General features: G+C 36.6%; 1 protein-coding gene across 1 annotated transcript in view; it reads left to right on the forward strand.

Annotated features, from left to right (window-relative positions):
- The window catches only part of UGGT1 (UDP-glucose glycoprotein glucosyltransferase 1), a 407,666-nt gene that overhangs the window by 150,328 nt on the left and 230,030 nt on the right, over positions 1-27,308 (forward strand). Inside the window, exons 11-14 of the mRNA XM_042782263.1 lie at positions 2,385-2,504; positions 4,620-4,705; positions 12,438-12,573; positions 15,131-15,262. Coding sequence (XP_042638197.1) covers positions 2,385-2,504; positions 4,620-4,705; positions 12,438-12,573; positions 15,131-15,262 — 474 coding nt within the window. The remainder of the gene's footprint in view (positions 1-2,384; positions 2,505-4,619; positions 4,706-12,437; positions 12,574-15,130; positions 15,263-27,308) is intronic.

A 27,308-nucleotide genomic window follows, 5' to 3' on the forward strand; every position in this document is an offset into this window, starting at 1 on the left:
ATGTACAGGCATGTGAGTTAAACATTTACCTCAAGTAGATACACACCCTGGAGAGAACAATCATGGGAGAAGGAAAGGCTGCTTACTCACAGGGAGACAGCTCAGGTCGCAGGAGAGTATGGAGGGATGGTCACTTGGAAGAGGTATGTATGGGGAGGAAGTGGGAGGGGAGCTGCTGCATTGTGGTAAACTATAGTCAATGATGTGAGACAAAGTATATGTGAACTGCTGTATGGAAATGAATTTGCTCTGTAAATCTTCACCCAAATCACAATAAATAAAAAAGAAAAAAAAATTTAAGTAATATAACACTATTTTTGTTACCTACTGCTGCTGTAACAGAAATACCACAAATGGAATGGCTTGAACAAATGGGAGTTTATTCTCTTATAGTTTTGGAGGCTAGAAGTCTGAGTTCAAAGTGCCATGCTCCAGGGCCTGGGTGAAAACTGCTCAACCTTGGGCTTTAGCATTGCCTCCTGCTCCCTAGGCCACTGCAGCTGGAGGCTTTTCTTCACTCAGGCAGCTGCTGGCTGCTGAGACTGACAAACCCAAGGTCGACAGGTAAAAAGGCACAGTCCCAGTGCTGCCCAATACAGTAGGCCACTAATTCAAAAAACAGAAGAAGACCTAAGATCAGCAGGGCATGGCAGGCTGTTGAACAACGAGTTGGCTATGTGCACTGCTCAAAGGTGCCAAAAAGCTGGAGACCTTTCTCATCACTTCTTATTATGTACTGGATGCAGCCCACATCTCTAAATTAGTACCCCGCTGTTCCAGTAGATTCCACCAGGGAATTGATTGCCAATCTCATCATGGGGAATAACTACATCCAGCTGTCCAGCCACTCAACCAGGTGCAGCCAAATTGACACACAAACTTAACTACCCCAATGTTGTATAGTAAAATGTCTGTCAGCCAATGTCTAGTTTTTCTCCCCATAGACAACAAAGTGTTATCAGTATATACTTCCAGAAATACTCTGAGCATAATTATGAGCAAACAAATAGACACATGGTATCCCACTCTGGGAACCTGGTGGCACAGTGGTTAAATTCTTGACTGCTATCAGCAAGGTTGGTGGTTCGAGCCCAGCAGTTGCTCTGCTGGAGAAAGATGTGGCAGTGGCAGTCTGCTTCTATAAAGATTGTTGTTGTTGTTGTTGTTATGTGCCATCGAGTCAGACCTGACTCATAGCGACCCCTCCTTGGGTTTCCAAGGCAGTATCACTACGGAAGTAGATTGCCCCATCTTCCTTCCGAGGAGTGGCTGGTGGGTTTGAACCGCCAGCCTTCTGGTTAGCAGTCACGTGCCTTAGCCACTATGCTACCAGAGCTCCTTCTATAAGGATTACAACCTGACAAACCCTGTGGTGCAGTTCTGCTCTGCCTTACAGGGTTGCTACATGAAATGAAAATGATTCAATGATAATGAGTTTTTTTTTCTTTATATCTCACCCTGCCCTTCTTATACAAATGTTTCTTACTTTATGATACTTCTGCTTCTTTCTACTTTAAATTTATCATTAAAATCATTCCATATCAGTGCACAAAGACTTAAAAAGCATTGCGTCTTACAATTGTGTGGTTTTCTATTGTTTGAATGTATCATTATTTACTCATTTTTTAATTTAATTTTATTAAAATTTAATGAAATGAAATTATTCTTTTCATGATTATACCACAGTATATTCATGTTTCTTTTTTTGATAGACATTTACATTGTTTCTAACTTTTTTTGCAGTTATAAAGTGCTGTAAAGGCTCTTTTGCACATGTCTCCTTCTCCATATGAGAAAGAATTTTTGTGGGGGTGATATCTAGAACTCTAGAGTACATGGTGTCTTCTGTTTTATTACATTTTTGCAAAAAGATTGTGCAGTCACCAATGGGTGAGGTTCCCACTGATCTACATCTTTGTCTATTCTTGCATGTTGACCAATGTTTTGACTTTTGTCAGTTTCACGAATATGAAATAATTTGGTTTTAGTTCATATTTCTTAGGTTATTAGTGAGTGTATACATCTTTTCTTTGGTTCATTATCCATTTGGGTTTGTCCTGTAAAGATGTCAGTCATATTCTTGGCACATTTTCCTGATGGGTTATTTGTCTTATAATTTGTTAGATTTCTCTGTGCATTGCAGACACCAGTCATTTATTGGTTTTGCTAATTTGCATATATCTTCTATTCTGTAATTTGTCCTTTAGACCTTCATTTTTCTCTTTGATCTTTGTATCCTAAATTCTTTGTCATAAGATTTTTAAAGTGATTTTTTCTTACATAATTAAAAAAATAATAATGTAATCTTTTTGTTACCATTGCAAATTTCATTACCTGGTAATTAAAGAGGGTATGTTCCACATCCTGTTTATTTTTTTCCATAGTGGATTAACAACCTGGAGATTGATAGCAGATATGATTCATGGCCTTCTAGTCTACAAGAGTTACTCCGACCCACCTTTCCTGGTGTTATCAGGCAGATCAGGAAAAACTTGCATAACATGGTATGTAAAACTTCCTTCTTTTGTCTGGCCATAGACTCTGTCTTCTCCTGTTTCCTACCTTTTAGTCATATCTAGAATGTTGTCCTCTCTCCTATAGTGGCTGTTTCCCCTACCATTAGATAATGGTCTTTTTGTACCTCTATATTTAAACTTTTCTACTGAAAGAGTTTAGGAGAGCATTGATTATTTTTAGGACTCTGAGAAGTCACAACAGCATTATAGCTTCCTGTATTTTGTAAGGAAATGCTCCTAGTCCTCAGTGTGAAAGTTTAGACTCTCTTGTTTTCATTTTTAGATGAATATTGTCCTTTTTACTCAGAAAATGCATATCGCTACTATTTTTCTTTACTGTCTTAATACTTTAACTTTAGTAATTCAAAGTAGTAAACAGTAGTAATTCGTAAGTAAAGAAGTCGCTGGCCATGCAAATGGTTAATATTCTCGCTGCTAACCAAAAGATTGGAGGTTCAAGTCCACCCAGAGGTGCCTTGGAAGAAAGGCTTGGTGTTCTACTTCTGAAAATCAGTCCTTGAAAACCTTGTGGAAGTAGTTGCTGAGCTTGCTTATGCCCAATCAAACATGTCACAGGATTTGGTTCCTTGATTTGGAGGTGTAGGATCATGGTTTCATGGGACATCCCAGTTAATTAGCAACAGAACATGTTTAGTGCTTTTCCTCTACCTCTTAGTTCATTTTGTAGTCCCTGCAGTCTTGAAAGCTTGCAAATGACCATCAAAGGCACAGTTGGTCTGTTTTTACCTGGAGCAACAGAGGAAGAAGGAGAGCCAGGAGAAAGAGGAAGAAGTGGAATGTGTGGCTAATTGCCTCCATGAACAACTCCTTCTTTTACCATGAGAATGGAAGTAGTGGATGGTGCCCACTTACCATTACTGAACATTTTGATCAAAGATTCTTCCAACATTTTTATCAAGAAAGGGAAAACGCAGAAGAGAATTTCACATTCTTAAGTAGTCCGGATTTCTGGAGTCGAAGAGGCTAGATGAACTACTGAAATTCTGCCTTGAGATAATATTTAAACTTTAAACCAAAAATAACCCCTGACATCTTCTTAAGACTGAACAATAGTTTAACTAGTTAAGAATGTCTGCTTTGAATATTATGGTCTTTTAAGATCTCTCTATATGGGATCAAATTGACAACAGCAACCTAAAAGATCAGATAGGAAACTTAGGGGACAGTGTGTTTGTGTTGAGGAGGAACAATTTCGAAAAGGAGGGTGAAAGTCGTTGTACAACTTGAAGAATGTAATGTCACTGTGTTATAGAAATTGTTGAATTGGTGTATGTTCTATTGCATACATTCTGAACAACAACAAAAATAAAAAATATATATATATATATAAAAACTTTAGGGAGCACAGTATTGCTGTAACACACATGGGATTAACGTTGGTTGGAATTGACTTGACAGCAGATGGTTTAGTTAAGTAGCATTTTGTCAACTTTTCCTTGATAATTATTTTACTGCTAAACAGAGAGAGAGAGAAGAGGGTTCTTCATTCTCATGCTTTGTGTTATATTTCCCTCTTATTTCTTTCTCTTTCCTCGGATAGCTACTAAAGAGATAGGTGATGAGATAGTACCAAGGTCTGCTTCCTCAGAATATGCAGAGGAAACTCTATCCTCTGTACTTTTCTCATTTCAATCTCTTTCTATCTGTACTTTATTAGATAACATGTGTAAATTGTTTAGCACATATTATGTGGTTTGTAAATAAAAGCTATTATTACTTGGTTCTAAGTGAATTCTTAATTCAGAGATTCTTTAGGAAATGAATATACAGAGGGATAATCTCTGTTCTCTAAGGTGGTAGGGTTTATGACACTTGGTTTTTGTTAGGTGTAGTAGAGAGCAGGTATTAGCAATCTAGAATACTCTTTTTAGTATATCATTATAAGGCCATGAGAAAATCACTTAGCCTTTCCAGTGCCCATGAAAGGGAGGATACTTGTAATTTGTGTAACTCCTCTTTTATGTTATTCAAGAGTATCTGGAAAAAATTTGCTTTAGAGTAACAAAAACTAAGCATTTTTATTGGCCTAGTGACTTTTAAATAAATGTCATTTCATCTATTCTTTTCTGTTTTCCTTCACAGGTTTTTATATTTGATCCTGCTCATGACATCACAGCAGAATTGATTAACACAGCTGAAATGTTCCTCAGTAATCATATACCACTAAGGTAATACTTACTGATTTGATGATGTCTCTAATTTAGGTGAGGTTTGATTATGTACAAGTCTGGTTAGCTACTAAATTGTGAGATAATTAACAGGTTAGGTAATTAATGGCAGTTTTATTATCTACTAAACCAGAAGCCAGTATCTTTTGGTGTAGAGAATTTGATTCTTTATGAATAGAGCCCTACTACCATTGATTTATTAATAAATAGCTCATGTAAAAATAATTTGTGTTGTCAGCTTACTTGCAAATGAAAAGAAATTTTCGTAGGTGAGAATCCACATCACAAAGCATATTTTAACTTTCATTGGAGATAAAGAGCTTTGCTGTTAACTTTTTTTAGACAATCAAGGACTAAATGTACATAAAGCTTTTTATAAACAACAACATATATTTCATTTTGTATTCCCAGATCTACCAACAGGGGACTTGAGTAGCTTAGTTTCCACTGTACTTTTCAAGGAACTTTTTTTTTTTAAAGATTTTACATAGAAAAATTACGATATTTTTACTTATTATCTGAATAACATGTCTGGTAATTTCATATGTTGATGAAATTTGAGTTTTTAGAAAAATGTGAAAATAAAATATTACTTGGCTAATGGATATTATTATGTATTCCATGCCTAGCACTGAGCTATATGTTATAAGCAACACATAGGATACATTTCAACCTTCTGGGATAAACTACTCTGTATACTCTCAGCAGTTTAAGAAGATATTTGGTCAGGTGCCAGGTTATGTGCTATTAGTTAGAAGTCCTTTAGGATTCCAGGGAAGCAAAAGGTTATTGGTAAGAGAGAGACGTTTTGTGAAGAGTTGGTGCAGAGACCCAAGGCAGATAGTTTGTTATTTTCTTACATTTGAGCTCATGTGGTAATGTGCTAAGGTTGACTGGAGAAGTGAGAAGAAACTTATGGGAGTGTCTGGATCCGTGAGTGACAGAAGAAGTCTGAAGTTTCTGAATTTGGAAACAGAAAACCTGTGATGCTGTTTCTATTAATTGGAAACTTAAACATTTGGAAACTTAGGAAGAGGAATTAGTTTATGAGGAGATAATTAGGTTGTAACCAAAAAGAAAACACCAAACTAACTGCCATTAAGTCGATTGCAACTCATAGCGACCCCTCCTTGGGTTTCTGAGGGGGAGGAGTTTATCTTTTCGATGTTACATGCTTTCTCGTAAGAGTAATGTTTAGATCATTTGTGCCTGGAACCTATCGATGATTTCCATCATAGTTGGGATTTTAACAAACAATTCTCATGTAAAAATAAACCTTCTCTCACTTCCATCCCCGTATCACTGTTGCCCCACCTCCACCCCGCTAGGAGCTAAATGGTATTAACAGTTTAGTGTTTTATCTACATCTGGTTATATTTTCTTTTTGTATTTTTTTAAAGACTAACCTATTTAACATACACACAAACCCTCGTTTTGAAGGAGCATGTTCCTTAGAAATGAGGATGGTGAGACACTGACTAGCTTACTTTGGACATATCATCAAGAATTACCTATCGTTAGAAAAGGACATCATGTTTGGTAAAGTGAGGGCCAGTGAAAATGAAGGACACCCTAAGTGAAATGGATTGACTCAAACATACTTACAGTCATGAAGATGGCAGAGGATTGGGCATTATTTCATTCTGTTATACATGAGCTTGTCATTAGTTGGAGCTGACTTGATGGCAACTAACAAATATTTATATATATATATTTCTCATATTTATAAAAAATATATTTTATCAGTGTCACATAATTTTTGTTCAGAATATTGCTACTATTTTGCAGTATGTTTTATTTCTAAGCTTCTTTGTGGATTTGATTCTGTTGCAGCATAGATTTCATATTTTCTACTGAAAGTTTACAATGTAGGTTTTATCTTTGGACTCCTAATGCCCATATTTTAGTGATTCTGTCAAAAGATTGGAGAAGAAAAATGCATCTCAGTTTGATTTCATCTTCTTCATGGTTATTGCAGATGCAAGAATATTCATGTGCTACTCTATAATCTGGATTATCTAAATATAAACAAACTCAAACTCACTTCCATTGAGTTGAGTCTAACTCATAGTGACCCCTCCTTGGGTTTCCAAGGTGGTATCTCTATGGAAGTAGATTGCCCAGTCTTCCTTCTGGTTAGCAGTCAAATGCCTCAGGCACTACACTACCAAAAGTTACCTAAAGAAGTAACATTTATATCTTGTTTGGTATTATAGTTCGGTTTAAAATACTTTTAGTAGGATTTGGAGCCAGCTCTGGTGTGGAGTCATATTTATAGGGGTTTTGGTCAAAACAGAAATTAAAAATCTGATCTACTCAGCATATGTTCACGCAAAAACTGGCACATGAATGTTCATAGCATTATTTAGGTAATGGTCTCAAAGTGAAAACAATGTAAATGTCCATAAAGTAAACAGAGATGGTATATCAGTACAATGGAATACTATTATCTTTCCTTAAAAACTAATGAACATGCTACAATATGGATGGACCTTGATTCCATTTATATGATAATCAGTAGGAAAAGAACACAGATTAATGGTTGCCAGGGGCTGAGGATAGGGAGAATGGGAAGTAGTTGTTAACGAGTATAGAGTTTCTTTTTAGGGTCATGAAAATATTCTGAGAATTAAATAGTGGTGATGGTCGTATAACCTTGTAAAGGTTTTAAATACCTCTGAATTACGTACTCCAAAAGGATGAATTTTATGGTATGTGAATTATATCTCAATTAAACATATTGCAAAAACAAAAGCACCCCCCCTAAACAAAAAATTACTCTTGAAAATCTCTTAAATCCTCCATAAATTGTGTATACCTTTATTTATATATTACTTCCTCAGATTGTCTTTGATTTATTTGAATGTCAGATAAAGTATACCCTCTCCTCTCTTATCGACATTGTTAGGTTCCAAAGTCCATGTCATTATGTGAAAATGGTGGATAATAACTGCCAAACCACTGAGAATTATGACCCAACCACATTGGCACATAACCTTAGCCATCACAGCCAGTGTTACTCTTGCCTCTCATCTGGTGTTCATACTTAAACAGAAGCATGTTATTAATGCACAAAATAGTTGGATAGTAGATTTTTCACTCTTGCCATAAATGTGAAATGTCTGATGTTGAGATAGTAAGTGAGGAGTAGGTTTATTAGATTTGTGTTTAGGAGCCATGTTGTGAAAAAACATAACAGATGCACAAAAAGCGTACATCTAGCCATATTGAGTTAGATGAGATATTCATGCCATAAGACATCCTCAGGAACTAAGACTAAGCAGAGCCAATTCTCATAGCATGCATCTGTTTACCTCTGTTACTCCTGTTTAAACTATTTCTCCTTTTCTCTTTCTTTCCCTTTACCCACTCCTCCCCCTTTTATAAAAAATTTTGAGTACATATAGTTAAAATCAAGTAAGTATGATATGGCTCTACTTTATTAATATTTTTCGAAGTTTTTTTTTAGAAAAGTTTGGGTACTAATGTCAATCAGAAAGAATTACAGTGTCTGGCATAATGAACAAAAAACTATATAGTTTGTTATTAGAAAAATCACACTTGATTATGCTATTTACAGATAGCATTAGAACCCAAAACAAGACAGAAGTTTTGAGTCACATGAGTATCTTTTTTAAGTATTTGGTCATTTTTCAGAAAAGGCATATTCCACAGTAAGCTGTTTGGTGAACAGATTACTTACACATACACAGGTTTTCCCCAATATCTGAAAGTAGAGTGTTCCTATGAAACCTTTTAAGCCAAAATGTTGTAAAGCAAAGAACCATTATTAATTTTATTACCATTAATTTATATGGGAAAAATTTTTGAGTGTTCCTAGACCCAAAAAGTAACCTACCAAATCATACAAAATAAGTTATAAAACTTAAAATAACATTAACATGTAGTAAAAACAGAAATGATCAATATATATACAGGTTATATAAACTGGAATAATGGATGTATAGTGTAGTTCCCAGGAAAGGAGCTTGGTGACACCACTCTTGCTGCTTGGGGTGTGTGCTGCCTCTTTAATCACTCACTACAAAAAAGGAAAATGCTGAATGGTTCTTTTGCTTTTTTTCATAAAAGCAAAAATCCTCTTCAGATTTCTTTCAGTTAGCTAAAAAACAGGTACTCATGTAGGTTTTTTGTAAAAGTGAAGTGACGGGATACCTGTATACCATTCCATTGTTTTTCATATAAAGACCCAGACATTAGTTAGCATTGCAAGGTAGATATTTCCTGAATTTCTGTTCTGTCCTCAGGGAACAATGATACCATGTAGTGAAAGAGCAAAAAGTTTTGAGGTTGTCAGTTAAGGTAGTGTGGTTAACAACAGGTATGATCTTAGGAAAGTTAACTTTTCTGAACCTCATTTCCTCATCTGACAAATATGTTAACAGAACCTAGCTTCCCTACCTCACAGTTTTCTGGAGATTTTCAAGCCCTAAAAAGTTAAAAACAAGAACTCAAGGCACTATTATTGACATTTTAAAATTTAAGTTATTAAATTTCTTTCAAAGCAGATATCCTGGCAACTTTTTTTTTAACTGTATTTTGTGATTATTTTATTATATTTGTTGGATGTATGATCTGTGTTTCTTCTGCAGAATACTTACTTCCTCATTTATATAAACTTATTTCCTCTGAACTTTTAGAAGTGTTTTGAAATATATCATAGATAAAGATGAGTATAGAAAACAAATGTTTTATTTAAAATATTTAAAAACTTAGAAGATACTTATGTAACTACCACAGAGGTTAATGTAGAACATTTCAGAGCCTAGCAGACCTTACCTGTTGCCTTTTTTGACTGCCTCCTTATACAAGATAAGTACTGCCTTGATTTTTGTGATAATTCTTTGCGTTTCTTAGCTTTCCTACCTGTGCGCACTGTTGTGGTTTAGTTTACCTGGTTTTGAGCTTCAAATATATGGAATCAGCCTCTAAACACCTGCTCCTCACTTACCGACATGGTTAGGTTCCAAACACTAAGTTGTTACCTGAAAATCGGAGTTAAGCGAAAATGGAAGATGACCAACCATTTCAGATCACATGATTAAGAATGACTGCATAATTACATAAGTGCCCAATTACATCATTACATTACATTTCATAACTGCCAAACTACTGAGAATCATGGCCAAACTAAGTTGACATATGACCTTTAACCATCAAGCCAGTGTTACTCTTGCCATTCATTATTGCCAGAAGTATGTCATTAATATGCAAAATAGTCAAATAGTAGATTTCTTTTCTGTTGTCATAAATGCAAAATATTGGATGAGATAGTTGATAAGTGTATTTTTTTGTGTGTCTTTCACTCAGTTTTATGTTTATGAGATTCTTCCATGTTGATGAATACACAGTTTTGTTGGTTCATTTTTATTACTGCAAAGTAGTTTGTTTTAAGAATATTTCATATTTTTTTCCATTCAGTTGTACATCCCCCGTCCCTAGTTTTTGATTCCTGTCAGCACTGCTGCTGTAAATATTCTTTCTGTTTCATCTTCTGAGGCATATATGCAAGCTTGGGTAAATAACTAGGAATGGGATAACTGGTCAAATTTTTTCCCAAAGTAGTGGTCCACTTTATACATTGAGTAGCAGTGTTTGTGAGTTCTAGTACTCCAGATTTTCATCAGCATTTGATGTTGTCTAACTCAGTGCTATTCAGTAAATTAAAATATGTTGTTGTTGTTGTTAGGTGCCATCAAGTCATCTCCAACTCATACCAACCCTATGTACAGCAGAACAAAACATTGTCCAGTCCTGTGCCAGCCCCATGATCCTTCCTATATCTGAGCCCATCGTTGTAGCCACTGTGTCAAGCTATCTTGTTGAGGACTTCCCCTTTTTCGTTGACCCTCCACTTTACCAAGTATGGTATCTTTCTCCAGGGAATGGTCCCTTCTGACAACATGACCCAAGTAGGTCAGACGAAGTCTGGCCATTCTCATTTCCAAGGAGCATTCCGGCTGCACTTCTTCCAGGACAGATTTGTTAGTTCTTTTAGCAGGTACTTTCAGTATTCTTTGCCAACACCACAACTCAAAAGCATCGACTCTTCTTCATTCTTCCTTATTCATTATCCGTCTCCCATATTCATATGAGGTGATTGAAAATACCATGGCTTGCGTCAGGCACACCTTAGTCTTCAAGAAGACATCTTCGCTCTTCAGACTTGAAAGGTTTTTTGCAGCAGATTTACCCAGTGCTATACATTGTCTGATATCTTGACTGTTGCTTCCATTGGTGTTGATTGTAGAACTAAGTAATATGAAATCTTTAACAACTTCAGTCTTTTCTCCATTTGTCATGATGCTGCTTATTGGTCCAGTTGTGAGGATTTTTGTTTTCTTTATATCGAGGTATAAACCGTACATTAAAATATGAGCCATGTTATTTAGGATTTTCTTGTGACCATATTATGAAAGTTGAAAGAAACATGAGAAATTAATTTTATAATGTTTTTATTTCAATGTTAATCAATATAAAAAGTCAGTATAGAATTATTCATGAGATAGAAACATAAGTCAGAGAAATTGCAGGTTTGGTTTCAGATCACTGCAATAAAGCGAATATTGCGATAAAGTGATTATCACTGATTTTTTTTGTTTCTTAGTGCATATAGGTCTGGTGGCAAAGTGCCTAAAGGATTGGCTGCTAACCAGGAGGTTGGCAGTTCAAACCCACTAGCCACTCTGTGGAAGGAAGATAGGCAACTTATTTCTGTAAATATTTGTCACCTTGGAAACCCAATGGGGGTCACTGTGAGTCAGAATCAACTCAGTGGCAGTGAGCTTGGTTTGAGTTTGAGTGCATATAAAAGTTTTATTCACACTTTACTGTCAATTATTAATTGTGCAGTAGCATTATGAAAAAGGTTGGAGTATTGTGAGAATTACCCAAATGTGACATAGAGATATTAAGTGAGCACATACTGTTGGAAAAATGGCACTGATGACTTGGTTGACACTGATTGCCAGAGAACTTAAATTTGTAAAATATACAATATTTGCTAGGCATAATAAAATGGGTATGTCTATTTTACTTTTTTTTTTTTGGATTAGCCCTTTCAAAATCTATTGTGTTATTAATTGATTTTCTCAATTCAGAGTATCTTTCTTTCAGTGGTGCAATAAATATGTGACCAGTGGCCACTATATTGCCACTTTGTAAATACTTAATGGTATCTCATTATGGTTTAGTCCTTTATTTTTTAAAATCTTAAAATTTAATAAATTTTATGATTGTAGCTTTTTACTAAAGGATAATACTAATTCTTTTTCTCATTTCCATTTTCTTAGAATTTCTCACCTGCCAGCATAGAATTTCAAAATAATCCCTTTTCTGTGTATTTTTATCTTCTGCAAATTCTCATTTCCTCAAGAACATTGCATAATAATCCTTGTTTAAAAACAGAGCAAACCATTGCAACTAACAACTATGGCTGTGTTACTCCTGCCAGTGAAGGAATCTTTTCATAATTTGGTTACAGCTTTAACATTACATATAAGAGCCTGCTTTTTCATTTTGTAAGTGACACATATCTTTGCCAGCCATGCTAGTGTATATGTGAACTTTGCTTTCCACTAGGGATGGTTTTTCTCTGTTAGCTACATTATCTGGATGGGTATGTGAATACCATTCCTTTTAACAGGTTATATTCTTCCATTCTTTGAAAAAAGTTTCATGTTCTTCTCTCCCCCTCCAACCCTCCACTCAGAATTGGCTTAATCTTTGTGGTTAATGACTCTGAAGATGTTGATGGGATGCAGGATGCTGGAGTGGCTGTTCTTCGAGCATATAATTATGTTGCCCAAGACCTGGATGATTATCATGCCTTCCAAACCCTGATACATGTATGTCTTCCTTTAAAATGGCAAAAGAGTTTTTGAGTCTGATTTACACTAAAAAAACAATCTATGGTAAGAGGAATCTGTATTTCTGTAATGAGAAAAATAAGGTAAATTTATACAAACTTTATTATGTGTTTTGTATTTTATGGCATCTTTACTGTATTGACTCACTGACATTAATATTAGATTGCTGTGATTTTGGCTAGGGTGAGATTTCTTAGGAGCCCTAATAAGGCTTTTTAGTATCTTAGCCCTCTACATTTTGGTAATTTGAAATCACTAGTTGATGCAATATGATGAATACAGTGATTTTCTATATTTTTTAAAGAAAATGTGTTGAGACTGTTATATGATTTTTTGTAATTAGGGTTCAGTTTGATATCAAGGCAGAAAATTCTTACTGAGAGTTAGTCTAGTTTCTCCATTTTTTCTGTAAACTCTGAAATACTTTAATACCCATGTGCATATAAAGTATTTACTCGTTCAAGTTCAAATGAAGGGCTCTGTTTGATTTTTTACTTGTTTTCCGTTTTGAATATAAGCAACTTTATATGTAAATTTTTTTTTTAAGAAGTGCAATTCACATTCTATATTATTTTAAAAAAATTTTTTTTATTGTGATTTGGGTAAAAGTATACAGAGCAAATTGGTTTTCCATTGAACAATCCACACACATTCTGTTTTGTGACATTCATTGCAATCCCCATAATGCAGCAGCACTCTTCTTTCTCCCTGCACCCACCACTTCCTTCATCCTTCTTTCCCATCCCCTCTTACCTCCTTGCTCTATCCCTGGGTAATGCTGCCATCTTGATTGTTCTAATGAATACATGTTCTTTCTGGTATCACTTTTCACTTTATAGGCCTGTCTGTTTTTGACTGAAAGTTGAGCCACAGAGGTCAATTTAGTTGCAGGCTTGAAGGATATCTAAAGGCCATAATCTCAGGGGTTCCACTAGTCTCTGTAAGATGAGTAAGCTTGGTCTTTTTTTTTTCATGATTTTGAGTTTTGTTCTACATTTTTCTCCCACTCTATCCAGGACTTCCTATTGTGATCCTTTTTAGAGAGTAGCTGGGCACCCTCTAATTCTTCTGATCTTAAGATTGTGGAGGCTGGTGTTTGTGTGAACTATTAGTCATTTTGATGAATTGGTTTCTTGTGTCTTTGGTTGTCTTCACTCAACTTTGCTCCAGATATGGAGAGACCAGTAGTGGAATCTTAGAATGGCCACTCACAAGCTTTTAAGACCCCACTGTGGTGAGTCACTGCTCACCAAAGTAGGATGTAGAACATTGTCTTTGTGGACTATGCCATGCCAGTTGAACTTGATGCTCCCCAAGACTATGGTACGGTGCCTACAAGCCCAGCAACCTATTATTCCCTCAAGTTGTTTGGTTATAGCTAAAAAGTTTTCCGAACTTTGCCTATACTCTTTTCCTAACTTCGTATGCTCTTTTATTCATGTATATATTTGCAGCAAATATAAATACTATGTGGAAATATCCTTTGTGAAACCTGTGTATATTTGTGAATGTATTACCATTTGCCCTACCACATCTGATCACCTTGTGCTTTTTATCTATATATCCACTTGTAGGTTATTGTTACTGTTATTGCAGGATTGTGTAAATGATAGTATTTACCCTTGTTGCCTTTAACTCTTGTGCTCCTTCCACTGTCTTCCTTTGCTTTGATTATTTTGTGCTGACCTCCCCCTTTTTATGTATTGCTTTTCTTTTCACCCAAGTAAAGATGTGTCTACTGTTCAGGTAGTGATTTACGCTCCTTTCCCCTCTCACCCTGGGTAATCTTCAAATAATTTTTCTTTCTTTCTTTTCTTGACTTTTTACAGTAATGATCACATACAATATTTATCCTTTAATGATGGACTAATTTTGCTCAGAATAATGTACTCTAGGTTCATCCATGTTATGAGGTGTTTCGCAGATTCATCATTATTCGTTAACATTGCCTAGTGTTCCATTAGGAGCTCTGGTGGTGTAGTGCCCAAGGCATTTGACTGCTAACCAGTATTCCATTGTTTGTATGTATCATAGTTTATTCATTCATTCATCCATTGATGAGCACTTAAGTTTCCATCTTTCTGCTATTTTTGTATAGTACTGCAGTGAACATGGGTGTGCACCTTCCAGATGTTAAGTTGTGGATTTGTAGACAATTTTTGTGTTACTTGTTTTTTGTTGGTTTTTAGAAAACAGGGATTATACCATACAGATTTTGGAATTTCTTCCTGCTAAACAGTATGGATATAAGTTTTTATTTCAAGGATTACAAATAAGTACTCAAATTTTTCTTAAATACATTTTTTCATTTTTGGCTTAATGTGACTATCAACTGATTGGTCATTTTAAGACTAATTCCTTTCTAACCGAAGAAGGCATCTTAAGGAGATATAAGGAAAGGGGGAATTATTAACTTGCCCTACTTGATGTAAGAAAAATAGCTGTGTTTTCCTCTATAATCAGAAATATTTTGCAATAAAAAAATTTGAAATTTGAATTTAAAAGTACAGTTGGTTACCTGCTTTTCCTTCCTCAGATATATAACAAGGTAAGAACTGGAGAAAAGGTGAAAATTGAACATGTGGTCAGTGTCCTGGAGAAGAAATATCCATATGTAGAAGTGAATAGCATTTTGGGCATTGATTCTACTTATGATCAAAATCGAAAGGTAAAAAACATTCTTTGGTAATTCTTGCTTGACTGCAGTGCTGTTCTTTCCTTACCTCCTCTTCCTTTTCCCACTTTTAAGAAATTTGTTGCTGTTGTTGATGTCGATAATGTTGTTATGTGCCGTCGAGTCAAACCTGACTCATAGCGACCCCTCCTTGGGTTTCCGAGGCAGTATCACTACGGAAGTAGGATTGCCCAACCTTCCTTCCGAGGAGGGCTGGTGGGTTTGAACCGCCAGCTGTCTGGTTAGCAGGCAAGTGTCTTAGCCACTATGCTACCAGAGCTCCTAATGGTGCTGTTTAAAGTGTTTTGGGCACTTATCATTAAAAAATATTTGAAATCAGATTATTCTTAAGTGTTTGAAATGTAGTATATATTTTAGTTTGGTGAAGGAATTTCTAGGTGACATTTATTATTAAATTGAAAAACAATTTCTCTTTTACAGTGCAGTATAGTACTTGTATGAAGTATATTCTAGGTAAAACCTGTTGGACTGTAGATCCAGCATATGCTATACAGCTTTAATGTGTATCATTTTGCTTTATTTATTTTTTTTAAGCTAAGGATGGAAATATATTAAGAAATATAATATACAGATTACTCAAGAATGGTAGTAGGGAAACATCTTGGAATTTTTTATTGAAAAATAATATTGTTCCTTAAGGAGCTCTGGTAGCATAGTGCCTAAAGCATTTGACTGCTCTCCAGAAGGCTGGCGGTTCAAATCCACCAGCCACTCCGTGGAAGGAGGACTGGGCAATCTACTAGACAATCTGCTAGACTGTAAAGATTTACTGCCTCAGAAACCCAAAGGGGATTGCTATGATTAGGAATCAACTCTATATGGCAGTGAGGTTTTTTTTTTTAAATATTGTTCCTTATGAGAACTTAACTAGAATAAAGGCCCTTTATGTGTTGCAAGCAGGGACAATAATTAGTTCATTTAAAGTTCTTGGTAATGCAGAGAATACAAATTTGCTTCTGAAACATTTAACTTAAAACATATCAAAAATATATTTGCTGAGGTTTTGGTTTTTGTTTTTAATGAAAGACAAGAACTTTGGTTGGTTTGCTGACCTAAGCTGTATTCATAAAGCACACTTGTAATAAATTGTTTATAATTTCTGTTACATCTAAATCTAGAATCTTTCTAGATTTTTTTCCTTCCAGAGTTGTTACAATTGTCTTACCCCTCCCTGCTTTAATAATAAGTTACTTTTAGTCTTTTGTCTTTTTTGTTTTTCTAATCATTCAACTTTGTTTTCTTGAGAAGAATAGCTTTTTCTTTTTGTACTTACTATTTTATATAATGTTAAATTATGTGCTTTTATTTACCAGAACAGTTGGTTTGGGCACAGATACAACTGAAACTTTCTGAGAATGTAGTTCAACTGAGGGGAGCCATGGTACATGCTTTAATAATTAGTATTATTTATCTCCATTCCCTAGAGAAGGATATCATGCTTAGTAAGGTGGAGGGTCAGGGAAAAAAGGAAAGACTCTCAGTAAGATCAATTGACACAGTGGCTGCAACGATGGACTTGGGTATAACGGGTTATGAGGATGGCGCAGGACTGGGCAGTGTTTCATTCTGTTGTACTTAGGGTTGCTATGAGTCAGCCAATTGGACGGCACCTGACAACAACAACAACTGTTTAGTTTATTGGTTAAATGGAGATTGGTAAAGAGCATATGCTGTTGTAAGTTGGTCCAGGTTTTAGAAGGACTACACAAAACTTCTGAAATCTTTTGGAATAAGGAATAAAGGAAATACACTTTCTCCTCATTTATTGACTGTCTCATTGACTGACATTTCACATTTCATTGTAGGAAGGTGGTTGACACAATTTCAAAAGTAACCTCTTTATAGCTGAGGTATTAGATTAGTTATCTATTGCTGCTGTAACAGAAATACCTCAAGTGGATGGCTTTAACAAACAAATTTATTCTCACAGTTTTAGGGGGCTAGAATTTGGAATTCAAAGTACAAACTCTAGGGGCAGGCTTTCTCTCTCTGTCAGCTTTGGAGGAAGGTCATTGTCTGCTTGCACCACCTGTGGGCCTGGTGTTCTTTGGAGATTCCATGTCTCTTGGCATCAATTTTCCCTTGAGTCTAGGAGGTTCTCAGTGCAAGGACCCTGGGTCAAAAGAATATGCTGTGCTCCTGGCTCTTCTGTTTTTATAGTAGTAAGGTCCCTCTCCTCTCTGCTTGCTTATTTTTCCTTTTACCTCTTACAATGACTTCAGCAAGGGTGTGACTTGAGTAGGGGTGGTGATTTCAGTAAGGGTGGTGACTTGATGGTGACTTGAGTAAGAACTTAAGTAAGAGTGTGACATGAGTCACACCCTCATGTAAGGCAGTGACTCAGCATACACCCCACATTGATCCTGTCTCATTAACATAAAGGTTAAGATTTACAGTACATCACAAAATGGAGGATAATTATATCAGATCACAGAATGGAGGACATTCACACAATACCAGGAATTGTGGCTTTGCCAAATTGACAACACATTTTTCTGGGGACACAAATCATATGATAAGTAGTATTATATTTTTTACTCTGAAAAGTTAGTCTGGGGTCTGGGGTCGAAATCTGAGGAAACATTACCAGTTGACAGTTGAAGAAATGTGTCTGTCTCAAAAAAATTTTTCAATTTTTTGCCCTGGCATTTCATGCCTAAAAATCTTTATTGTACTGAGAAAGGAAATAGGTTGGGTTTACTGCATTGCAGAACATGTTTTGAGACCACTGTTTTCCTATAAACTTTGTTTTCTTTTCTCAAGTATTCCTTCTTTGTTAAGGATATGGGCCCTGATTTGTTTAGAATTTAATGTAACTATTTAATGGTAGCGTAGTGCCTAAGGCATTTGACTACTAACCAGAAGGCTGGCAGTTCAAACCCACGAGCCACTCCTCCGAAGGAAGGTTGGGCAATCTACTTCCATAGTGATACCGCCTCAGAACCTCAAGAAAGGGTCTCTGTGAGTCGGATCTGACTCAACAGCAGTGTGTTGCATTTTATTTTTTATTTCATCTTAAGCTTTCTCCCTAAACCCCAAACCAAACATCTGCCATCAAGTCAATTCCAACTCATTGTGAACCCTGTTGGACAGAGTAGAACCACTCCATAGGGTTTCCAAGCCCATAAATCCTTGATTAATTCATCTTTCTCCCAAGGAGTAGCTGGTGGGTTTGAACCACTGACCTTTTAAAAGCTAAATTCTCTGCACCACTAGAGCTTTCTGCCTAGGAACACTAATAATTTATGGTAGGCTATAGTTAGAGCTCTGGTAGCATAGTGGCTAAAGCACTTGACTGCTAACCAGAAGGCTGGCGGTTCAAACCCACCAGCCACTCCTCGGAAGGAAGGTTGGGCAGTCCTACTTCCGTAGTGATACTGCCTCGGAAACCCAAGGAGGGGTCACTATGAGTCGGGGCCGACTCGACGGCACATGACGACGACGATAGTTAAGGAGTTCTAAGGAGCCCTTGTGGCACAATGGTTAAGTGCTCAGTTGCTAACCAGAAGATTAATAGTCTGAACTTTCCAGCTGTTTGGGGAAGAAGGATGTAGGGGTATGTTTCTGTACAGATTATAGCTTTGAAAACCATATGGGGCAGTTCTGCTGTGTCCTATACGGCCACTGTGAGTTGGAATCAACTTGATGGCATACAGCAACAAAAGCAGCAACAGCAAAAACATCTGCGCATTGTGGTAGTTGGTAGTCATAGGTGGCTATTTAAAATTTAAATTAATTAAAAGTAAATTAGATTACAAATTCAGTTTCCTCTCATACTAGACAAATATCAGGTGTTTAATAATCACATGTGATCAGTAACTGCTAGATTAGACAGCACAGTTAGAATATTTCCATCGAATAAAATTCTACTGGGCAGTGCTGACCATAGTGTATGCAATTCAGTTTGGTAATCTTGGCTGCTTTAAGTAAAATACACAATCACTTTCTAATTTGCAAAGTTTGGTTATACGGTAAAATCTCAGTAATTCAATCTCAAATTTACTTAGCAGAATATATGTGTGTATAATAATTATTTTTTTACTAAACTGTGGTGAAAACCTACATAACAAGACATTTGCCAACATACCAACTTCCCCAACTATAGCTGAGGGACATTGATGACATTTCTCATGTTGTGCCACCATTATTGCTATCTTTTTACAAAATATTTTACCACCATGAGCATAAACTCAATGATCTGTGAAGAAAAGCTTCACCTTTTCCCTGCCTCCTACCTCTGGTAACCACAATCAATCTTTGGTTTATATATATATGTGTATAACGTGAATGTGTGTGTGTGTGTGTGTGTAATTTATTTTTTTTTAACCTCTTTAGGAATTTTTTTTTGTTTGTTTCTGAGTGGCTTGAGGGGGTCAGGAAGGAAGCGAGGCAATGTGGCGGATTTGGAGTGGCCTGAGGGGGGCCAGGAAGGAAGTGAGCCAGGCTTACAGGTTTGAAGCTGGCTGAAAGGGGCTGGGAAGGAAGCAGGCAGGGCAGGTGGGTTTGGAATGGACTGAGGGGAGATGGAAAGGAAGCGAGCCGGACTGGTGGACTCGGAGTGGCTGAGGAACACCAGCAGAGCTGTTTGGAACAGCTCAGAGAGATGAACTTGTCTGTCAGTTTGTCATACTATGGTGGTTGCTGAGACAGACTCAGAAGAAGGAAGAGGCCATCCACTTCTCAAAGAATTAGCCAGTAAAAACCTTATGAATAGCAGTGAAAACACTGTGTGATATATTACTGGAAGACTTTATGAATAGCCCTGAAACATTGTCTGATGTCGTGGTGGAAAATGGGCCCCTCAGGTTGGAAGGCACTCAAAATAAAAATGGGGAAGAGCTGCCTCTTCAGAGTAGAAGTAACGTTACTTGTCTGGATTGAGTAAAGCTTTTGGGGCTTCAATTTACTGATGTGGCATGACTCAAGATGAGAAGAAACAGCTGCAAACATCTGTTAATAATTGGAACATGGAATGTATGAAGTAAGAGTCTAGGAAAATTGGAAGTTGTCAGAAATGAAATGGAAGGCATAAAGATCAATATCCTAGAAATTAGTGGTGGAAATGGACTGCGTTTGTCCATTTTGGTTTTAAGATCTGGGAGTATGAGACCTCCTACTTTGTTGTTCTTCTTCAGTAGTTCTTTGCTTATCTGAGATCTCTTTCCTTCTATATAAAATTAGTGATTTCTTTTTCCATGTCTTTAAAGAAAGTGGATGGAATCTGGATTGGGGTTGTATTGAATGTATAGATTGTTTTAGATGGTATTGAAATTTTCACAGTGTTCAATCTTCCTGTCCATGAGCATGGTATGTTCTTCCATTTATATAGATCTCTTATAGTTTTTGAAGTAGTGTTTAGTATTTTTTTTTTTTTTAAAGATGTTTTATGTTCCTGGTAAGATTTATTCCCAAGCATCTCATCTTTTTAGTAGCTATTACAAATGATATTGATTGCCTTGTTTCCATTCCAGACACCTCTTTGCTGGTGTAGAGGAATCCAACTGATTTTTGTGTCTTGAGTTTGTATCCTGCCACTCTGCTAAATTTTTCAATAAGTTCCAGTAGTTTTCTTGATGAGTCCCTTGGGTGACCTATCTATCTCTCTATCTCTCTATCTATCAGGTCATATCTTCAGCAAATAGTGTTAGTTTTACTTCTTCCTTACCAATTTGGATGCCTTTGATTTCCGTTTGTTGTCTTATTTCCCTGGCTAAGACTTCCAGTGCTATATTGAATAGAAGTGGAGATAATGGGCATCCTAGTCCTGTTGTCAAGGGCAGTGGTTTCAGTCTCTCTCCAATGAGAATAATGCTGACTGTTTGTTTTGTATACATATATTCCCTTTACTATGTTGAGGAATTTCCCTTCCATTCCTATTTTTCTGAGAGTTTTTTTTTTTTTTTTCTAATCAGGAAGGGATGTTGTATTTTATCAAATGCTTTTTCTGTATCAGTTGATGCAATCATGTGATTCTTTTCCTTGATTTCGTTTATGTGATGGATTATGTTGATTGTTTTTATAGTGTTGAACCATCTTTGCATATCTGGTATGCATACCTTGGCCGTGATGCATTCTTAGCTTGATATGTTGTTGGAGTCTATTGGCTAGGATTTTGTAGAAGACTTTTGCATCTCTATTCATTGCGGGATATTGGTCTGTAGCTTTCTGTTCTAGCGGTGGTTTTACCTCGTTTTGGTATCGGTGTTATACTTACTTCATAAAATGAATTTGGGAGGATTCCATCCTTTTCGTGCTCTGGAATAGTTGAGTAGGATTGGTGTCAGCTTCTCTCTGAATGATTGGTAGCATTCTCCAGTAAAATCATCTGGGCTAGGACTTTTTTTTTTTGTTGGTAATTTTGTTTGTAACCTGTTCAATTTCTTCTTTTGTTGTGGGTCTGTTCAACTTCTCCGCCTCAGTCTGTGTTAGTTTAGGTAAGTAGTGTGTTTCTAGAAATCTATCCATTTCTTTTGGTTTTCAGATTTGTTGGAGCACAGTTCTTCATAGTATCCTGATATTATTATTTTTATTTTTGTTGGTTCTCTTCTGCCATCACCCCTTTCATTTCATATTTGTATTACTTATATCTTCTCCTTTGTTAAGGTTGCTGGTGGTTTGTCGATTTTATTAGTCTTTCAAGGAATCAACTTCTAATCGTTTTGATTTTTTCTGTTGTCTTGCTGTTTTAGTTTTCATTTATTTGTCCTCAAATCTTTGTTTTTTGTTGTCTGTTGGTGATGATAGACTCTTTCTGCTGTCCTTTTTCTAATTGTTGGGAGTTTGTGTATTAAAGTGTTGATTTTGGCTCGCTCTTCTTTTTTGATGTGTGCATCCATTGCTATGAATTGCCTTCTGATCACTGCTTTTGGTGTGTTATAAAGATTTTGATAAGTTGTATTTTCATTCTCATTTGATTGAAGGAATTTTTATTATTTCATTTTTTATTTCTTCTATTACCCAGTCATTTTTAAGGAGTGTGTTATTCAATTTCCATGCATTTGCTCTTTTTCCATTGGCTTTCCTCATGTTGATTTATAATTTTATAGCGTTGTGATCTGAGAAGATGCTTTGCAGCTTCTCAGTGTTTCTAAATTTATTGAAGCTTGCTTTGTGGCCTGCCATATGGTCAGTCCTGGAGAATGTTCCATGTGCATTGGAAAAGAATGTATATTGTGCTGTTGTTGGGTGAAATGCTCTGTAGATGTCTTTAAGGTCAAATTGGTTGATCTTATTGTTTAGTTCTTCTGCATCTTTGTTGAGTCTCTTCCCAGTTCTATCTTTTATTGAAAATAGTATATTCAAATCTCCTACTATTATTGTAGAGTCATCTATTTGTCTTTTCAATTCTGTTAAAGTCTGATTCATGTATTTTGGGGCTCATTCCTTGGGTGCATAGATACTTATTATGGTTATGTCCTCTTGTTCAAATGACCCATTAATCATTATCTAATGTCCTTCCTTGTCTTTTGGTGCTTTTTATCTTAAAGTCAATTTTATCAGAAATTAATATTGCCACTCTTGCTCTCTTTTGGTTGCCATTTGTTTGGTATATTTTTTTCTAACCTTTGATTTTTAGTGTCTTCTTGTCTTTGTGTCTAAGGTGAGTCTCTTTTAGACAACATATTGATGGGTCATATTTTCTTATCCCAGCTGCAACTCTCCATCTCTTAAGTAGTGCATTTAATCCATTGACATTCAGTGTAATTATCAATAAATATGAATTTTTGATGTCATTTTGTTATGTGTTTTTATGGTATTGCTGATTTCTTAGTTCCATATAATTTTCTGTGTTGAGCTCATTTTATTTATGAGTAGTGTTATCTCCTTCATTGCTCTTATTTTAGTATTTGCTCAGTATTTGTGCTTGTCCTCTTTATTTTGAAGTGAAGGTTTATTGTTTTTCTCTGAGGTTACCTTGTGATTTATAATTTTCTTCCCAAGTATAAAACAATCTCTTCCATCTTACAGTTGTCTTGACTTCCTTACCATTTGGAAGTTCTGTAATTACACTATGCCTTCTCTTTGGTTTGTAGTTGTCCTCATTTACCAGTTGATGTCTCTGGTTCCATGTTACTGCCTTGTAAACTTATTTTACTTTGGATACTTCTATAACTTTGTAGCTTTCCAGGTTATGTCATCACGTGTGTTAATCATCTGTTGTCGTTTGCTATTGTTGATTTTCTGTACAAAGGACCCCCTTTAACATCTGTTGTAAGGTCGGTCTGGTTTTAACAAATTCCCTTAGTTATGCCTTATCTGGAAATCTCATGATTTCACCCTCATATTTGATAGACAGTTTTGCTGTATATATAATTATCTGTTGGAAATTTTTTCTTTCGGGGTTTTATGTATATCATCCCGTTGCCTTTTCACCTGGATGATTTCTGCTGAGAAATCATACTATTCTTACTGATTTCTCTTTGTAGGTAACTTTTTGTTTTTCCTGTGCTGTTTGCAAGATTCTTTCTTTGTCTTTAGTTTTGGTGAGTTTGATGATGATGCATCTTGGTGTTTTTCTTTAGGGGCCTATCCTATTTGGAATTTGGTGAACTTCTTGAATGACGATATTCTCATCTTTCATTGTATTAGGGAAATTCTCTTCCAACAGATGTTTGACAATTTTCTCTGTTTCTTTGTTTTGAAATTTTTATTGTGATTTGGGTGGAAGTTTACTGATCTATTTCATTTTCCATACAGCAGTTCACATATACTTTGTCTCTTGACATTGACTTCAATTTTCCACAGTGCAACAGCTCTTTTTCCATTTCCTTCCCATAGTTACCTCTTCCCTTTGTCCTTCCTTCTGATGCACTCCTGCCCTCTGAGCTGTCTCCCTGTGCATACAGAGCCCTTCTATTCTCCCATGATCTATCTCTCCAAGGAGGATATCTGCCTAATGTAAATGTTCAGCTCTTTGGCTGGAATCCACAGTAGTGGGTCCATTTCCAGACCTGAAGGGCAGCTAGGGGCCATAGTCTCCAGGGGTTTCATCAGGCTCTATCAGACCGGCATACGTGGTTCTTTTTATTAATGAATTTGAGTTTTGTTCCACATTGTTCTCCCACTCTATCCAGGATCTCCAATGTAGATCCCTCTGCAAGTGGTTGACAGTGGTAGCCAAGCACCATCTAGTTCTTCTGGTCTCATAGTCACACAGGCTGATGATCACATGGTGTGCCAGTCCCTTGGACTAATTATTCTTTGGTTTTCTTCATTCTTTGCTTTGGACAAGGAGAGAGCCATCTAGATGGCTGCTTGCAAGCTTTGAAGATCCCAGTCACTACTTGCCAAAGTAGGATGTGGAGCAATATTTTTGTGTAGTATGTTATGCCGGTTGAGCTTGATGTCCCCTGTGACCATGGTCTTGATCCCACAGGTCCAACTACTTGCTCCCTCTGGGTAGCTGGCTGTGGCCAAGAAGTGACTACAACCTTGTCCCTTGTCAGCTCTACTGTATACTTGGACAATTTTCTCTGTGGTATTATCTGTCTTTTCCTGTTCTAGAATTCTGAGTACATGTAGCTTATTCCACTTGATGGTCTTCCGCATGAATCTTAGGCTTTATTCATTATGGTTTGATCTTTTCTCTGATTGATCCCTTAACAAAGTAGTATTGATGTGTTTGTCTTCACTCTCATTAATTCTGTCTTTCATTGATTTGATTCTGTTCCTTTGCCCATTCAGTGTGTTACGTTTTTCTTAAATCTTAGTATTAATCTTCTGGATTTTTGGTTGTTGTTTTGTTTCACTTCTGATTTTTTGCTTATATTGTCATTTTGTTTTGGTAGTTTTCCTAAGTTGTTCTAGAACTTTGTCTGTGCTTTCCTTAATTTTATCAGTATTTTCCTTGATCTTTTCTGTGTTTCCTTTGATCTGTCTCTCAATCCTTTGAAGGTACACAAATACAATTCTTTTGAATTCCTTATCAGGGAGTTCCAATGCTGTTTCGTCCCTCGTCGATGTTTTCTATGTTTTTATCTTAGTGCTTTTTTCTACCATTTTATCTTGCTTTTTTGTGTAGACTTTCTCTAAGACATTGTGGTGGTGTTAAATTTATGTTCAATTTATGGGTGTATGTTGATTTCATTCATGCAAGTTTTTTTTCTCCCTTTGTTTTATTTCGATATATCTGTGTGAGAGGGTACTATGCTCTTCTGTTTGCTACTTGTTAGCACTTAGTCACTCACCACCTGTCTCCTGGTGGGTGTGATAGAGAATGAGAATGTGTGCACAGATATCTGTTCGATATCTGTTTGTAAAGAGCAGTTGAGGGTGACTTGAGGTAGTATTGGCTGCCATCTCTCTTTGGTCACTTGGTGCAAAAGAAAGTGGTGGCCCTCACTCAGTGGGTGGTGCTCCAGGAGGTTTGGGTATGGCTGTGTTGTATTGAAACAGTTGCTGTCTCTTAGAGAAAAAAAAAATTCAAACTGCATAAACAGGGAAAATTGAGAAAAAAATGCAATAAATAAACCTTTTCAAAATACATTAAAAAAAAGGATAAAAGGAAGATAGTGAGGAAAAAATGGAAAAAATAAAAGCCACAATATCTCAGGAGGGAGTAATGAGAGAAAAGAGGAAGAGTAAAACTATAGGGAAAACTGCAAAAGCAAAAACAAGGTATGGGGGAGTTCCGGCAAGATGGCGGACTAGGCAGAAGGACTGCACAGACCCTCTTCAACAAAGAAAAGGGAAACCAATTGACACAGACACAGAAGATAATCTTGGACAGCTGAGCATTGAAGGGAAGGATACAGAAGTAGACTAAACCCCAACTAGCAGAAGAATTTCCGTGAAAATACCAAAAAAGGAGACATACGGAGCTGCAGTCTGGCAGGGGCCTGAACGCCCCTGATGGCACAAATGGCTTGAACAATCCTGAGTGGTGGTAGGACCTAAAAATTAACATAAAAATCACCCTGCTAGCCAGGGGCTACACAGATTGTGCACGGTGCCTGGGGAACAAACAGAAGGTGACGAGAAAGGTGGGCTGAGTTGTGGACTTTTGCCAGTCTGGAGGGCACCGCTATTTTGTAGCTTGACTATTTTGGATATTTAAAGAGACAGCGCTCTTGCAGATTCCTGTGGTGGTAGGACTTAAGAATTAACCCAAAAATCACCCTGCAAGTCAGGGACTGTACAGAAGACTGTGCACGGTGGCTAGGGAACAAACGGAGAAGGTGAAGAGAAAGGTGGGTTGAGCTGTGGACTTTTGCCGGTCTGGAGGACACTGCCATTTTGAAGGTTTAGAAAGCTGCTTGACTGTTTTGGATATTTAAAGAGACAGCGCTCTCGCAGATTTCTGGGGCTTAAGCACACGTTCTGCTTTCCAGCAACCCCAAGGACACTCGGGGCCTGCAAGACCGAAAAGGTACAACATTTTTCTTGTTACTACACCCTATACCTGCTTGGTGAATGGAGGTGTGGCCAGCCCCACTCCCACCTACCTTCTGGCCCAAAGGAACTCCATCATAGTCTGTGGTCAGATGGAGCCTGGGTGCCCTACTCAGTCATCCACTGATTTTTTCTTTTCTTTTTTGCTTTCTTTTCCCCGGTGATTAATTTGCTTGTATTTGTCCGTTTCAAAACAAATAATATTATTAATACTCTTTGTCCTTTTTATTATTATTCTTAATTTTCCCCTACCAGGTCCTAGTTTTCAGCAATTTTTCTTTTCCCTGTGCCTGGTTGAAATTTTGCACCCCCGCCCCCATTTAAGGTTTTTTTTTCTTTTTCTTTTTTTTTTTCTTCTTTTCTCCCGTTTTTTTTCTCGTGATTAACCCCATTCCTTGTTTTTCTATTTGCATTCTTCCTGTTTTTTTCTTCATTTATTATTCTCCTTCCCTACTTCTTTATTTTCTTCTTAGTACCCTATCCCCAGATATTGCAGGTTTGCTTGTTTTTTCTTCTTGTTTTCCCTTTTCTCTTTTTTTGGTTACTGTTCCTGTGTAATTGATTACATGGGGTGTTTTTCATCGATGGGCTTTCAGTTTTTTGATGGTTATTCAATTGTAATTTGTGT

The sequence above is a fragment of the Orycteropus afer genome, unplaced genomic scaffold (assembly GCF_000298275.1).
Source record: "Orycteropus afer afer isolate SDZICR_OR568_19922 unplaced genomic scaffold, OryAfe1.0 scaffold00274, whole genome shotgun sequence".
Classification (NCBI taxonomy): domain Eukaryota; kingdom Metazoa; phylum Chordata; class Mammalia; order Tubulidentata; family Orycteropodidae; genus Orycteropus; species Orycteropus afer.